The sequence below is a fragment of the Micrasema longulum genome, unplaced genomic scaffold (genome assembly GCF_059751315.1).
Source record: "Micrasema longulum isolate JH-2025_06_02 unplaced genomic scaffold, ASM5975131v1 h1tg000688l, whole genome shotgun sequence".
In the NCBI taxonomy this organism is placed as follows: domain Eukaryota; kingdom Metazoa; phylum Arthropoda; class Insecta; order Trichoptera; family Brachycentridae; genus Micrasema; species Micrasema longulum.
Window position 1 is genome coordinate 479,274 of NW_028277884.1, and position 17,447 is coordinate 496,720.

General features: G+C 33.9%; 1 protein-coding gene across 2 annotated transcripts in view; it reads right to left on the reverse strand.

The window, feature by feature from the left end:
* Nucleotides 1-517: 517 nt before the first annotated feature.
* vex (somatomedin B and thrombospondin type 1 domain containing protein vexed) overlaps nt 518-17,447 on the reverse strand; it is a 341,079-nt gene continuing 324,149 nt past the window's right edge. For both annotated transcript variants that reach the window (XM_088229627.1, XM_088229628.1), the window contains exons 5-6: nt 9,005-9,081; nt 518-5,374 (exon numbers count right to left, since the gene is read on the reverse strand). In XM_088229627.1, the coding sequence (XP_088085753.1) occupies nt 5,133-5,374; nt 9,005-9,081 (319 nt within the window). In that variant the 3' untranslated portion in view covers nt 518-5,132. The remainder of the gene's footprint in view (nt 5,375-9,004; nt 9,082-17,447) is intronic.

Sequence of the window (17,447 nt, forward strand, 5' to 3'; positions counted from 1 at the left end):
TGATATTTCGGAAGAAACTTAAAACCCACTTGTTATCTAAATCATTTGAATAAATTCTTAGCATGTGGTGGAAAAGTAGTATGAAAAAGTACATTATTTTTCTTAAATTAAAAAGTTAAAGTTAAAATTAAGTTTATATATTTAAATAATCACTTTGTAAAGCGCCCTTGAGGTATTATATTACGAAAATGGCGCTATATAAGTTAACCATAATAATAATAATAATTATTATTATACCGTTATGGTGGAGGTATGACTTACGTGTCTTCCAGTTATTGTAGTTCTCGGAGCTGGACAGTCAAAGTAGTCGCACAAAAATATAAAACCGATATGCTGCTAGGACACATGCTATTAGAAGCTCCCACCAATATGCCCTGATTATAAAGCCCGTATAGAGGGATTTGATACCGGTAGAAATAGAAAAGTCAGTAAGTGGTTATATACACATATTATTTACAAACATTTATTGAATCAAATAAATTGTCAAGATTAGAAAATGGAGAGGGTAGTAAAAAAATTTCTTTAATAAATGCGTCAATTTTATTGTATTCACTTTTACCTATTTACAACATTGTTATTAACAGAAAGTATAATATTAGTAATAATAAAATCTTTTCCTTCCTTAAACATTAATCTACGTAATCTAATTATTATTATGCTAGATAAGATATGGTGATCGGATATAATATTATATTATTATTCGATAGGTTATTGATGCTATAAAGATTTCATAATAATAATAAAGAATAACCTTAATAAGTAATAACCTCTAATATCGTACAATTTGAACGTCAAAATTTAATCTATGGAAAGAAAAAATGGGCGATAGGGATGTGCTGGTATCAATCGGTATACCCATATAAATATCGATCAATGATTTTCAATACTGAATTTATATTGATTACATAATTTGTAAAGTCTACATTTCGTAACAAAACATACAATATGATTCAATAAAGAATTTAACAAAAAATGTGATCACACCGTTATTTAAACAGGAAAAATATCAAAATGTTAAAGAATAATTCATTGTTACGTTAATCTCCCTCAATACAAATATTTGTAAAAAAGCATGTATTTGTATATAACATTAATATTTTTTTTTACATCTTAAAAATGATTTAATTTCAACCGAAAAAAAAGCCTTTTACTTGAATACTTTTTTAAAAATATGAATATTTACTTGATTCCCGTTGAGAACTGTAAAACATAATGTTAATATACTCAAGTCTGGGTATTTTGTGTTATAATTTACTACCGTAATAGGGAAATATCACATACTACGAATATCGATAAAAAAATATAAAATGGATTAAGAATAATTAAATGTATTTTCAAAATCAATATAGATATTGTGGAGAAATGTTTTGGTGCATAAAAGTAAAAAAGAAACTTAATAAAAATACGTTTGTAGAAAAACGCGACGTGTTTGGCCTTGGTTGTTGCGACGTCAAGATTCGTTAAATTATTCTGCATAAATTTCAATGGCAGGAACAAATAAACATGAATCGTGACTTATTAGGGGCGTGGCTAATGGAATGTCCGTTTTTGTGGGAACTCAAAATAACAAATTAAAAAGTATTTTTTATGCTACTGATAATTAGCACTTTTTTTTTACTGGTACTATTTTATAGACCTTTATTACTTTAAAAATGTTTAAAAAATGTGACATTTCCCTATTGGGCATCCTGACCTGTTGTGCAAAAAAAAAAATTAAATGCTTTTATGATATGAACATCATATTTCTCATTTTATAAGTTTAATGTTCTATAGTTACATTGTTTTTCTGTTAAAATATATCACAAAGTTAAACAATAATATAAAACAAAAATATTTCATGTCGTTTATATGATAAATTTGGTATTTAACCCAATTTAAAAAAATCTTATTGATATAATTTGGATAAAAAAATGTTTGAATTGTTAGCTAAATTTATTAAATTATTACCTCCGTAGACATTTTCATTTTTAAGAACATATTTCAAATGCATTTCAAATTTAAATACAAATATGCATTGGTTTTTCATTTCCGTTTTCATGAAGAGGAGTACCTACCCGGAGAGTGCAATACCGTTTGAAAAGAATATTGCGTTGTTCCCAGCACGAAGTTTCCCGCCAAACGTCAACATTTTCATCGGCTTGCCGCGAATATAGTTTGACATATTTTACAAAATGGCGGACAAATAACCCCGGGAAGCGCGTTCACATATGCTTATAGATACTTATATTTTGATATTACATTTTTGCAGTGCTGCTGTCATATTTTTCTCCTAGTATTTTATTTTGTTTACTGTAAATATTTGCTAAAAACATCGCAGTGCCGTGGTTAGAGTTTGTAAGAAACGTAGAAATAAGACAACTGACAGTCGATGGATAGGCCAAATACTGCGGATGCCTCCCTCAACCTCAGCCTTAACCACGCTTGCCTATTTTATTCAGGTTATTTAGTCCTTAACGACGTCCACTGGTGCTATATCAGGTATTAATGCTGGATACGCACATAAGTTTACATTCGTCAGAGAAGCTAGGAGGCTATTTGTGTGAAATATTTTATTCAGAGCGGATATAAAAAAATATTATAATGGAAAATGGTATGGATAAATGTTAATTATCCATAGCATTTTCAATCGATCGATACGTAATAAATAAACTGCAATATTCCATAAGTAACAATTATTTCGCTATTATATTGTTGCCGGCTTCATAAAACTTTTAGAGTTCTTAATGTTAAACTTATGTCGAAAGATTATTCGTAAAAAAGTTGAATCCAACTTAGTAACACATAACCGATTGTTTTACAAAGAACAAAATATTTATCTGAATGTTTTTAACTACTATTCAGTTGTGTTATTTTTTTATTATATTACCTGGCCAATTAGTTTTTTTTCCGGTTTAGTGCACGTGACTTTAAGAATATAAATATAAATCCGATGCAATGATTTGAGATGATTTACAAATAAAAAATTACTTTAAGAAGAATTATTGGATAAAACATCATTTTGAAATATGTGAAACCATAATAAATGGTTAATATAATACTAAAATTTGAAAATAATGTGATAATTATTTTAATGATTAGTTTAATAATGTTTCTATCAACGGGATGTGGAACAATAGAAAATTATTAAGGAACAGGTAACATTCTATTTTGTGGTGTGAAAAATGTCTCCCAGACGATCAAAATCAGTATTTTCTTATTCTAGAAACTTCTGAAGCAATTTTAATCATCGTTTGAAATTGAATATCCACATGGTTCAAAGTTTCGTAAAATCATAATTAAAAACTTGAAAAATTACCAGTTATTTGAAGGTAAATTATTGTACGTCGTAAAACATCGTAAAAATTGTAAAATATTTACAATAACTGTCAAAATATCACGGATATTTTTTCTTATCAGATTCCTCATTCTTGTTTATAATTTTACTGTTGCAAAAAATAATAAATTATTTTATATTTTATTTAGTACCACATCCCTTTGATTTTAACACCGTTGGGTAAATTATATTTCAGACCCATAAATTCTTATTCTACAAACTAAGTTTACTTGTTTTACATACTTTAGATTAGATAACTAAAATAAGTTTGATTGTAAAAACCGTTACATGTAAAATTTTATTGATTTGAGTACGCAACTAACAGTGATCGAAGCTGCAATTATTAGTGTAATTACAAATTATATAATCAAAATATTACGAAATTTGTAAGTATTTTTATAGTTGTTACAATTTATCTGTTCTGAAATGTATTTTTACGCAAGTGCCTCGCTCAGTCTTAACCACGCTTGCCTACTTTAATTAAAATTAGGTTTTCTGGTACTTGACGTTCACTGTTCGTGGTTCATTTTTGGGCTACAATACATGATGCGGAAGAACGCACAAAAGCCTACACATTAATCTATATAGCGGGTAAAGATTATGCAGAAACTATCAACAAATTAAATGAGGATTTAACTAGCATATCAAAATGGCTTAAAATTAACAAATTAAAACTGAATGGGATTCGAACTGTCAGTAGGGTCGCAGTGAGTCACATCTTGCTGGAGGATGCGATTCTATAAAACGCTGCAAACGCCCAGTTGCATTCCATCGGCAACACTACTGACTAGTCTAACTCGTTAGCGTCCACGCCGCGAACCCTGGGCAATGGGATCACACGCATAGCGGTGTGATCACAGCAGATAACGAGAGGATGAAAGGCGAGTTCTTGACGCCTCAAAACCAAAACCAACCAGCTAATCCCGACGGAAAAATCCACCAGAGAAGGCAACGGGAAACCACTCTGGTCATCTTTTCCTAGGAATCACTACGGCGAGTAAATTAATAAGCAGTCGTTTTGGCTGCGAAGTATAATAGTGATCGCCAACGCCAGGGGGACTTATCACAACAGACCTTCACAGGTCGCAGAGAAGTCAGAAGCTTGCAAAGCACCGACCCCCATCTCTAAGAACATCGGCGGCCTCCGTGGTGTAGTGGTCAAGACGCTTGACTCACGCACGGAAGGTTCCGGGTTCGATTCCCGGTGAGAACACAAAAATTAAAATGTGATTTTTCTCAAGCCTGGTTGTTCTGTAGTGTAATTCACCACTGTAATTGAGCCTCCTGGCCTATTGTGGTGCAAAAAAAATGAAATGAAATGAAATGAAAAAAAAGAACAAGAATAAGGTCATCAATGTATTTATGAGGTACTGTTCTAGTTTGTATAGAAACATGTAAACCTTGATAGAAAAAAAAAACTTGTAAATAAAATGTAATACAGAGTTGAGGACTATTCAAACAGCACAGATGCTCGGTGTTAGTACGATTCAATATCTCTAGTTTTATGTGCATATGTATTTAGATTTTAAACAATATTGTATATTAATTTTGTCCATTTTTAAAACTATATTTTAAAATACCGTTTATTGTTAATTGTCTTTCAAAATGAATACTTTAGTATCCACTTTAAAAAATAAAACTGAAGGAGTAGAAACCTTGGTTTTGACTGTAGAATCTGCAGTTTAATAAATCAATAGAATTACCATTAAAATGTTAGCGTTTTTTCGGTTTTTACAATCAAACAACATAAAATACAAATCATGCACTTTTAACAACTCCGCCATCTTCATAAGCTTATTTGGCAGTTCGAATTCCTCGTTCAAACGAAGATGAACTGGGCGCCATTCTGCGCGCAGGAGCACGCGCCCGCGTCCGTCTGGTTGCCGCCGGCCGAGGCGTTGTCGTCCGCCGCCGGCGTGGTCCGCAGCCACTTGCCGTGGCAGTGCGGGGCCGACAGCGCGGAGAACCTGGTGGAGTGGGCGGGGACCCCGTGGCCCTGACACCTCCAGTGTAGGCTCTTGCGGAGCGCCTCGCTCTCGCACCGCACGCAGACACGCTCACCTGGAAGGGAACAATAGTGTTCGGGTCAATGATGTTTGAATCTAGAGGCGGGATGGATATTTATTTCAATCAATGAATACGGCATGGATGTTTCAATACGACATGGATGTTTCAATACGGCATGTATGTTTCAATACGGCATGGATGTTTCAATACGGCATGGATGTTGTTATCAAGGGATACTTCATGTATGTTTGAATCTAGAAATGCAACAATGTTAAAAAATAGAATTTTGACTGATAAATGTAGGAATATAGCAGGATATTTGCACATCCAGAGAGAAAATTATGTTTTTTTAAATGTTGGAAAACCGCGAAAATATTTATTTGAATGTAGGAATACAAGGATGCTTGAACGACGTAATACGTTAAAATATAGTAATACGCAAGGCTGATTAATTAAAAAATATAAATTAAAATAAGATTAGAATTTCATTCAGAGTAAATACTGGCTAATGAGAGGTGAGCCATTTCGTTACACTTAAAATAAAAATGTTTTTTTAAATTTTATTTCATAAACGTTTATTAATATATTTTTAAAAATATCAATAAACCTTTTGGAATATAAAATCTTGAAAAAATTAGTATAAAATTACAAAATGGTTGTTACATACATAATTAATAATAACTTTTCTAAAAACTCGTGTTTTGAGAGGGAGTTCGTTTTACATTTATAGTAATCTATTCACATATGTTTTATATTTTATTTATGTTTCATTTTTAATATCTAAAACAGATTCCTTAAAACTAGATATTATATTCTAAAAAATCCACAATTTTCTACTGTATTTCAACGTCATTGTTTCGGACTCTGTCCACCCTGGAGATTTTTAAAATCCTTCCGTAGCACCACATTTCAAAGGCTTCGATCTTTTTTGAAATGTTTTGGGTGAGTGTTCACATTTCGACGCCGTAAAAAAGTACTGAGAAGACGTAACATCGTACAATGAGCATTCAAAGGTCTAAATTAAAGTCTCCACTGCGAAGAAGGTCACGCATCCTGAAAAAGCAGTCTCACGCCTTCTCTCTATTCTGACTTTGATCTTTTGCGAGCGATCTCATTTATCATTCAGACAGCAGTCTAAATATTTATATTGATGGACTCCCTAAATAACCTACGCTTTAAGTTTTAAAGTCTTTGGGAAAGTTTGTGGCCGAATAACTATCTAGTTAGCATGAGACAATGTGGTCTGTCTTACTGTACGGTGTAGAGGCGTGGACTCTAAAAGTTAATATTATGAACCGCCTTAAAGCATTTGAAATGTGGATCTTCCGTAGAATGTTAAGAATATCTTGGACCGATATGATAACCAACAATGAAGTATTACGTAGAGCCAATACTAATAGACTATTCACCACTGTTAAGCTCCGTAAGATTTCACATTTTGGCCATGTGTTGAGAGGTGATAAATATGTCATACTTCAGCTTGTCACAAGGAGAAGATCGAGGGACGTAGAGGGGTCAGAAGAAAACAGCTTTCCTGGCTTAGAAACATCCGAGCATGGACCAGAACTGTGGAGGAGCTGAGCTTCTCCCAAGTGGTCGTCAATGTCGGGGAGACCCGACTTGACACGTGAAAAAGAAGATAACTAGATTTCTGGACCCATTAACCTTCCTATCAGTATCTATATCGTAAGATTTCTCTAGTACTGTGGGTATTTTCTGCAAACGGAAAAATGTCGTTTTGGTGATCAACACTATTTTCGGAAGGTGATTATTACACTTTTTTTGTATGAAAGCGGCCAGGCTGTTTTCAGCAGAACATAGAATTTAACTTGCTGCACCCGATAACACCAACATCTTATTATTTAATGCATAAACACGTTTAAATATTTTTGGAAATTTTCATTGGAGTAAATAAATACGCAAAAAATGCAAAAAAATACTCTTTTGGCGTTGTCTTCGTATTCAGAATTCTCACCCAATAAAGTATACGTACTTACAAAGTCTCCTATAAACAAAGATTTATGTAACGCACAATATTTTCCAACAGCGCCACATTTTTTCAAGCTTTTAAGACTAAAAATAAATTGTATTACAGCCTTTTAAAAGGAATCGTGATCCCGCTTCTCGGGCCCTAGTTCCCGTAAGGAAAGACCCTCTCTGTTACCCGAAAGCTCCCGAAAAAGGTTTCGAGAGTCCCGGTTGATCCTTTAAAGTGGGACCGATTGTGTATTTCCGAGTGAATGCCCGCAGGATATTCCTAGCGAGGTTTTCGTCCTTGGTATCGCTACTTCGATATTGAATTGTGGAAATCAAATGGTACATTATTCAATTAATTGCCTAAAGCTATTCATGAAACCTTCTGAAAGGGATATTAAGCCATATTAATTTATTTTTGGAACAAGCACGGTTATTGTCAAAATGATTTGATGTTATTTTTTATGTGAAATAGAACCATCATCATCATTCCATGTCCACTCCCTAGGAGCGTATGGTGTCCACACAGAGACTCTTTCCATCTTCATCGGCTGCCAGCTGCTGTGCGTTCTCCCGAGTCTTACTTAAAAAACTCATGTCAACCATGTCGGGAATTGAACCCGAAACCTCTTGCATGGTAAACAAACACATCGACCATTACATCACGAGGCGGACAAGTACTCTACACTATTTACCAGTATGCCGACGCCGTATTATTGAGGTTCTGGTATCAGTTTCTGGCAGGGCGAAAGTTAAGTTAAGTTAGCTTTAAATACTTGGGAGTACACATAACTGAGGTTGGAAGCATGCGCAGCATAAAAAGCTCGCAACCCATCTAGGAATTGCTGGAGCATCTTTTAACATGATGCGTGTTGTCTGGAACTCTAGTCTTTACTCGGTCAAAACGAAATGCCGATTATTCAACTCTTGTATAATGCCAGTTCTCCTATATGGGTGTGAATCTTAGCACCTTACCAAAGCTCAAAACACCAAAATTCTGAGTTTTGAGAGTAAGTGCTTGAAAGGAATATTAGGTATAAGGTGGTTCGATTTTATAACTAACATTGAAGTCCGAGAACGGACGCAGCAGCCTCCTATAACGAGCGTCTTGAGGATGCGGCGGTGGACCTGACTCGGACACGTGCTGCGCATGCCTCGGGAGAACCTAAACCCTAATTGCCTCTTCTTTAAACCTGCGGGATCACGCCGTCCTGGAAGGCCGTCAATGACGATCTTTAGACTTTATTCGGCGGAATTAAGGGGCGCTGGATCGACATGGGAAGAAGCGAGAGTGCTGGCTGGCGATAGGGTCTCCTGGAGGCAACTGCTGATGTCCACATGCTCCAATTAGGAGCGGATGTGGAAAAGAAGAAGAAGAAGAAAGTTAAATATTTACTTAAAGGGTTGCTTGAACTGAAATATTGAATTGTTATAAACGTTTCGGTGGAAAATGAAATAAACACGAACTAATTTGAAACGCCACACGTTCTTGTAAAGAATAACCAATCAGTAATAGCGTTGTTATGTGTTTTGATACATTTTCGATTTTCAGGTAGCCAGTTTTTTCAACGTTTAGGGTAATTTGACAGCTACGGGGTTCTACTTTTAAATGGCAACACAATTCAGCGACGGCAAGCCGTAACGACACGAGTGGAGTAATTCAGAATCTCATTATTTCATTATTATTCAGGAATAATATTAAATATTTACCTTCTTGCAATGGCTTGTATTCATTCTCCTTTCTGCACGCTTTAGAAGCTTTCAGGATCTCAAATTCGATACAATATCTGTAAAAAGGACAATATTTAATTAGCAAAGCATCAAGTGTTTAATCGTTTATGACAAATTTAATTTTTAATTTCCGTTTATCTTTTTGTGATTTACTTATCAACAAAAATATTAAATGTTAACATAAGTTGTGTCAGTATTTTTCCTAACCAGCACCAAAAATAAAACGAAAAGATAAACCAACAATGTTTGAGGTTTGTCTAAATGTTTGTAAATAGGCTGAATTTCCGCCCTAGGGAGTAATTTACATTTATTTACTAATTTACATACATAAGTTTATTGTACATTATTTGAGACATAAGTCTCAACTCCATGAGACTAGGAAACCTGTGTTGAGATGGGACTAGCAATTAGTTGACACAGACACATGAGTATATCACTACAAATATAGGATCAGAAACATAAAAAAATAATTTTAAAAAATACACATATATATGGCACATCAATATGGTAAACAGTAAACTCAAACATTCGGAAAATCATCAAGGAGTTTCCCACCCAAATCTCTCCCACTAAGGAAAATCCAGTCCTTGACTACTTTCTTGAAAATAGTTTTTATCTTTGAGAGCTTAATACGCTCTTCCAAAATATTGAACACTCTCGGTGCGATAAATGAGAGATGTTTCCAAACAAAAGTCGGACGGGTTTTGGGTATGACACAATTCATGCTCTGGAAAAACCTCGTACGGACATTTTACTGAGACCTCTCCGTACTGTTCAGCCAGAAGTGTGTAAGTGCTTCTTTTAGGTACAGTTGTCTCATATCCAGCACCTTCATGTATTGGAACAACTGCTCCAACAGGAGGGTGCCGGAATATTATTTTCAATAATGATTTTTGTGAAATTATGAGAGGCTTTAAAATGGATGCAGCACAACCTCCCCCAGCCAGCTATTCCATAGGTTGCAGTGGATGGAAACAGAGCAAAATACACACTTCTGAATATCCAGAATGTCTGAGAGCAGAATAGATGGCACAGCTTTCTCAACCCAGAGTTTAGTGACTGGACCTGAGCCTCCCATCGCAAATTCCTATCAATGATAATTCCAAGGAATTTTATGGAATCTACCCGTTGCAGAAGTTGGTATGTTTCATCACAGTAAATTCCTAGATAAAACGTATTGCTTGGTAGTGAATTATCATTTATACAAAATGTCAGGTATTTCGTTTAATCGATATTAAGTGTAAGATGATTATCATCTAGCCATTGTTTAAAAATGTTTATTCCACAGTTTGCTTTTTGAAAGACAGAGTTCCAGTCATCAGCCTTAAATAACAAAACCGTGTCATCGGCAAACGAAATAATTTTTCAGGAATTATTTATTTCGCAAAAAGAGTTTATGTAGAGTAAAAATAAGATTGGTCCCAGAACGCTGCCCTGTGGAACTCCAAAAGTAATAGTCGACTTTATGATTTCGGGGATAATATTTTTTTAAGTAATAAAAGAGCTTACGTACGTAGTATTCTATTAGAATTAGGTGAGAACTAGCTTTCTTCCATTATCAAGGCTTCTTGTAATGTTTCGAGTAACAGTAATGATTGCGTCTGCCGTACCCTCTCGGAAACCAAACTGGTTATTCGATCTAAGTGTAAAAATTGGAAAATTTTATTTAAATTTCATCATCATTATTCTCTTTCCAAATCTAATGGTGCATAAAGCACTGCATTGGTACACCAATCGCAGCGAATTTTGATCATTTTTAGTTATATCAAGGTGAGATGACCAGTCGAACGCTTCAGATACCAGTCCAGGGACTTTGAAATATTCTAGTGTGAAAATACCCTTTTAAATAAATATTTCATGTCAACCATGTCGGGAATCGAACCCAAGACCCCTTAAATGTTAGGTACGCGCGCTGGCCAATACACCACGAGGCCGATAAAATTAATTAAAGTATACATATTTTTAATTCAGTTAAAGTAAAGTAAGTTATAATGTAATATTTAGTTATCAGTTTACAAATAAAATCGGATTCGTAAGTTAAATATACCTTGATGGAAAAGTAGTCAAAAACAAAGTTGTCTTATTTAAGGTGGCGCAAAAGTCATCACCCTATCGAAGATGCCATAACTTTTGCAAATGGCGGCACATGTTAGTTCTGTTTTGCCATTTGTGAAGTAAACAGATACAAAATACACATCAACAAGACATGAATCGCTCAACTCCTCTAAGAATGCGGGAAAATTGTTTCGATCTTTATGCGTAGCAATAGGCGCAAATTTCCCAGTCGTCCGACACTAACTGGATAAACCCTACGGCGTTTAGCCGCTTGCCTAGAAGTGTATGGGACAACACGAGATGCTGCCCGGTATGGCTGGCCCCTGAGCAGACGTTCTGCTGAGAATATCCCGGCTGCGGCTGAAGATGTCGCAGAGGATCCCGAAGTATCGACCAAACGACGTGCCACGTAATCGGGAATCAATCAGCGGTCCTTACAGAGAATTTTGGGATTGGAGAACCTGTGGTTCCAACAAGATCGATCAATGGCGCATACTGCACGAGCCACAACCAATATTCTAAGCGGTGTATTTCCGGGTCGCTTAACCTCTCGTTTTAGTGATTTGCATTAGCCGGTAAGATCACCCGATTTAACCGTTCCTGATTTGTTTGTGGATTTCTTTTGAATCGAGAGTCTATGTTGACAAGTCTAAGACTCTTAAAACCCTCAAAGAGAATATGCGTCAAGAATGTGAGAATCTAGCGCCGAAAGTTCTGGAAAGAGTGAAGGAAAATGCCATAAATCGGGCCCGCGTGGTCATCAATTCTGGCAGCGGCCCCTTGGCCGATATCATTTACTTGACTTAATGAAAAAAAGCTAAGATATCAAATAAGCACAATTCAAAAGCAGAATCAAAGTTTTTCATTCATAAAAAATTACAGTCAAAGAACATCGGGTGACAAACTTGTATAAACAATATTCTGTTTTCTGTACTTACTAAAGGACTTATTTGAACATTTAGGGTATATTTTAACTTTTAAAAATCTTTTTGTACTTTATTAAACTTTTATTTTTAATCAAGAATGAGACTTAAACTGATAATAAATCGAAAAATTCATGTAACTAGTAAATGCTGTAAGCATTTTGAACATTTTGAAAACAGATTATTTAAAATAATATTTATCTATTTATTCATTTAAAATTACACTAGTTTAAATATTAATGAACTAATTAAGGCTTTTATGGCTATGCCAGTGTCAAGCCACAATAAATAACAATAAAAATATATGGTAAAATTAATTAGATCAAATTATAATGACATAGAATAACAATCTAGAAAAAAAGGTAAATGTAATAAATAATAAAATTTCAAAGAATACAATGCAAATAAGATAATCAGAAATAATTTTTGAAAAAATAAATTATACAAATTAAGAATCACACATAATCAAACATACAAAATAATGGTATCATTAAAATCAACAAAATAATAGTAAAATTTAGTAGTATTAAAAAAAAAACAAAATAAGAGTATCATTGAAATCAACTGAAAAATAATATATGACAAAACTTGTACATTTTCAATACAGGTTAGAGTGGAAGTGTTAAATGATTATTCGTAAAAGATTCTGCTGTCAAAAACCTCAAAAGGCCAGTATAACCATGCTAAAAAGAACATCTTCATTATGAATATTTCTGTAATATTTCAAAACGCTCATCACAGTAAAAAAATCTCGAGTTAACAGGATAATAGCGTCTCCAGGGGTCTCGAAACATCTTTTCATGGCCGCTTTATTTCAGCCCTGAAATCATCCCCTTTGGTGCCCATTAAAAGGAAGGCTTTCCGTGGGGTGAAGTGTGTTCAAAGGATCTTTAAGAGATTAATACAATGTAAGCGGAGTGCGCTTTGAACCGACTATCCCTTATAAAAAAAGCAAACCCACGTCGAGGGCTATAAAGCGTGTATCATACGCCAAGAACCAGAAGGCTATTGATCTAAAAATATAACTATTCTTTGAAGATCAGGTTTGAAACATTTTTCACGTGTTTGGCATTTTTACTGAGAATGTTAAAACATTAAAATCAACGAGATGTGGTGTCAAACCTTTTTTGTTGATAACCGATTATTATTTCAACATATTTATTTATTTATTATATATATACGGCCTAAGCCAATTACAACAGTTATGCAAGAAACTGAACAAAAAGAACATAAAACTATTTAGCAAAGACAAACAAGGGCAAAATAATAATAGTAAACAATATATTTAAAAAAAAACGAAAGACCAAGAACTTTGAGCTAAACCATGCCAATCAAACTTCATCCCACACTGTTTAGTCGCGAAGAGATCTACGAAAAGCCGGAAGATCTATCCCAAAAAATTCCAAGTCGTGTGATGAATTGACTAATCTACACATTCTGGACATTGGGGCATAAAAACCAAAGTTGCTCTTAGAAGATTTTATAAATAGCAGATTTTGACTTCTGGTGACACGGTTGGGAACATGAAAAGAAATTGATTGCAACAGAGATGGGACATCACTTAAAGCATTAAGTATTTTGAAAATGCATATAAGGTCCATCTCAGTTCTACGTCTCTCCAATGAAGACAGATTAAGAGATTGCTCTATTTCAAAATAAGAATAATTACCCCTTTGTAATCCGAGCAACCATGCCACTTAAATTACAATAAAAGACATTATGCGATCTCTCAAGCAAATGTGTGGTAAAACTATGTACGGTAGATGCGCAAATGTTGAGATCCGTACCTTATGTAAGGCTGAGACAAGCATTATCGACAAAATCAAGAAAAGAGCTCTGCGCTGGTTTGGACATGTAGAACGAATGGACAGCGAAAGAACGGCTACGAATATTTACAATGCGAATGTTGATGGATACAGAAATAGAAGTAGACCGAGAAAGACATGGCATGACCAAATCCAACAAATACTTGAAGATGGACATGTCAAAAGTCAGAATAATCGGCGCGCGTGCATGAGAAAATGTATGAATGTAGAAGAAGCGAGATCTGTGTGCATTGATAGAGTGATGTGGCGTTTTATCCTCTCTGCCTACCCTTACGGGGAAACGGCGTGATGGTTTGTTCTTGTTGTTGTTGTTGTTGTTGTTTACAATTAAAATCTATAGCCTACTTCCACTATCTATTAAAACAATTAGCAACGAGAAAATGTTCATACAGGCTATAAAAAAATGGATAGTAAAACTAGGAAGAGGTAAAATGGATTGTCTCATTCGCCCGAACCAAGGTTGAATCAACTGCTCCACAAATGTATGGCGGCCTCCGTGGTGTAGTGGTCAAGACGCTTGACTCACGCACGGAAGGTTCCGAGTTCGATTCCCGGTGAGAACACAAAAATTAAAATGTGATTTTTCTCAAGCCTGGGTGCTCTGTGATGTAATTCACCACTGTAATGAGGCCTCCTGGCCTGTTGTGGTGCAAAAAAAAAGAGTAAAATGTAATGTACATGAATAGCTTATGTTATGTTCTTGTTGTTTTTGTGCGTTTTGCAATATAAATATGTAGATGTGCATAAATTAATTATAAACATAAATACGTAGTGTTTAAAACTGTCCGAACATTTTGTTAATTATCTCCGTTTACTTAGTCTTCTTTGTTAATTCTCAAATGTAAAAATATTTAAAAAGAAAACATTGTTAAGTGTCCTCGGCATGGGTAATCCCAGTGAAATCACATTATTTTTATTGTTAATAATAGTTTATACTGAAAAAATATGAATAAATAAAAAATACGTATTTTGCCGAAAAGCACGATTAAATAAATAGTAAAAAACAGCAATATTTTGAGTTCATCCAAATCATTAGAGACATCAAAATGATTTTTATAAAACTCTGAATTCGGGCAAAAAAATTCAAGATTTTGGGACCCGAAATATTTTGTGTATTTTTCAAACATTGTAAAAACGTGTCTCGGATTCAATATAATTAATTGGCAAATGAATTGTTTCTGGGTTTGGGGTACAGAAAAGTCGAATGATTTACTAAAACAGGTTCAGAAATAATCATTAAAAAAATAACTGGAAGGTTTTGTTATTATTTTAGACTACATATAAAAATGTCTCCCTTAAAACAGGTTGTAGCTAGTTAGGCAGACCACATATAATCCACCCAGAATGACCAAAACCATGTGGTAGATAAAGAAATTGTTATCCTGTTGAGAAACCATTATTATTCTTATTGATGACAAAAGCAAATGATTTTTTTATTGTAAAACTTCACCCGCTTTCATCTAAACATGTTTTACCGGCAATAGAGGCAATGTCATCGACCGATCTTTTCTGTGGCCTTCCAACACCTCTTTTGTTTGCCCACGGTCTCCACTTTATTATTCTGGGTGTCCACCTGCCATCGTTTTGTCTCGCCAAGTTCCCTGCCCACTGCCATTTCAATTTCGCTGCGCGATCCATGATATCCACGACTCCGGTTCGGTGCCTTATTTCTTCATTTCTTATTCTGTCTCTTAGACATACACCGAGCATCTGTCTTTCCATGGATCGTTGCGTGCATTTTAATTTCTGGCTACTTTTTTGTGTTATAGACATGGTTTCTAGTCCATATGTTGTCACCGGCCACATGCACGATTCATATACTTGTCTTTTCAAGCATATAGGGACTTGTTTATTTTCAAAAATATATTTAAGTTTGCTGAAAGCAGGCCAACTTAGCCCTATTCTTCTTGGTAACTCCGCTATCTGGTTATTTTTACCAAATTTGACTTTGTGTCCTAGATAAATGTATTCATCAACTACTTCGATTTAATTATCTTAGCCTTAGATGATGTATTTCACCTACCTTCACTTAAATATAATGCCACTGTCAACTTATATTGTTTTTCTAAAACTGTAAATATTTTTGAAAATATTTAATTATGTACGTACCTACTATTATGTATTATTTTTTGTTTATTTGTGTATATTTATAAAGCATAATGTAATTCGATGATTGAAAACAAAAACTATTTATTATTAAACCTACATATTTACTTTTGAAATAAAACGCTAGAATTGTAATTCTGTATCTGTCATGTAAAAGCCCACTGGGCATATATTAAAAAACAAAAATAAAATTGAGGATGAAAAATTTGGTTTCAACATAAGTAGGAAGAATTTATTTTATTGTTTTTTAAAATACATATTTTAATTCTTTTTCTTTCCTCGTTTCCCCTTTTTCCCTACTTCCAAACTCATTATCTGATTCTTCATTCCTTATCTTTTAATATGTAAAAGATAATGTATTTTTATTTCAGTTAATATATGCAAACCCTATCTCTCTATTAAAAAAACTGTTATTTTTAATTAATTAGGATTTCTTTCATTTATGTATATTTTGTTATATATTTTTGTTTTTTAGTACAAATTTTTGACCAAAAATTATTTTCACCAGTCTGATTTTTAGTTGGCTTTAAGAAATCGCTTTTAGCAATAAGTCCACGAAAGTACTTATTCTTCGAACTTGAATATTGAAATAAATAACTAATAATTAAATTTCATTATATTTGGAGTTACCGCAGTTTACCTCTGGCATATGTAATGGGCGAATATTATCGAGTACAGGATGATCATAAACTTCAGTTTACATTTTTGGGACTAAAATGTTCCTTTACTTTCTCGCGTAAAGCATAAAGTGGGACGTAGCGAAGGCGCTCTAAGCTATTTACGGGGGATGAATGAGGAAAATTATAATGAAAATCCCGCCTGTTGTGTTCTGTAATTTAATACATAAATATTATAGTTTTTGTGTTAAACTTATCGAAAATCTTTTACTCAAGGTAGGAACATAAAGCTGAAAGAGAGACTCAAAATGACGAAAATAAAGAACTCCCCTTAATCTATGCATTATACCAGTTGTATCGTCGTAATGGTCTGCGTTCCTCTCTTAAAAAGGGAAACAATTCGTTTTTATTATAAACAAAATGGCCAGCGTCAAGACGCCATAGTTAATAATAAATTCGTCTAAAACAAAACTGCGTAATTTCAAACATGACCAAGTTCTATGTCCTTTTTAAGAAATATTACGCAGCAAATCTAAAAATTTAAGAGCTTTACATACGAATTGCATTGTTTAAAGTAAAAAAGTAAAACACAAATATATTTTTCTGAAAGCGCCCTGTTTTGCCTATTCTATAGTCTTTAAAATATTGCTTGATTAGAATGATAGCTGTCACATTAATTTTATTAGTGATGGGAAATTACTGATCACTGATCAAATCGATTTTATCAGTTATTTCATGCAATCATGAAACTCTGTTTCCGAAAATTAAAATAAAAACCAAAAACAAGCCTATTATAGTGTATTTAATACAATTATTCACCAAAAAAAAGACATTTATACTTTTTTCATGAACAACATCAAATGAATTATTTTTTTATTCGATCAATTTACATTAA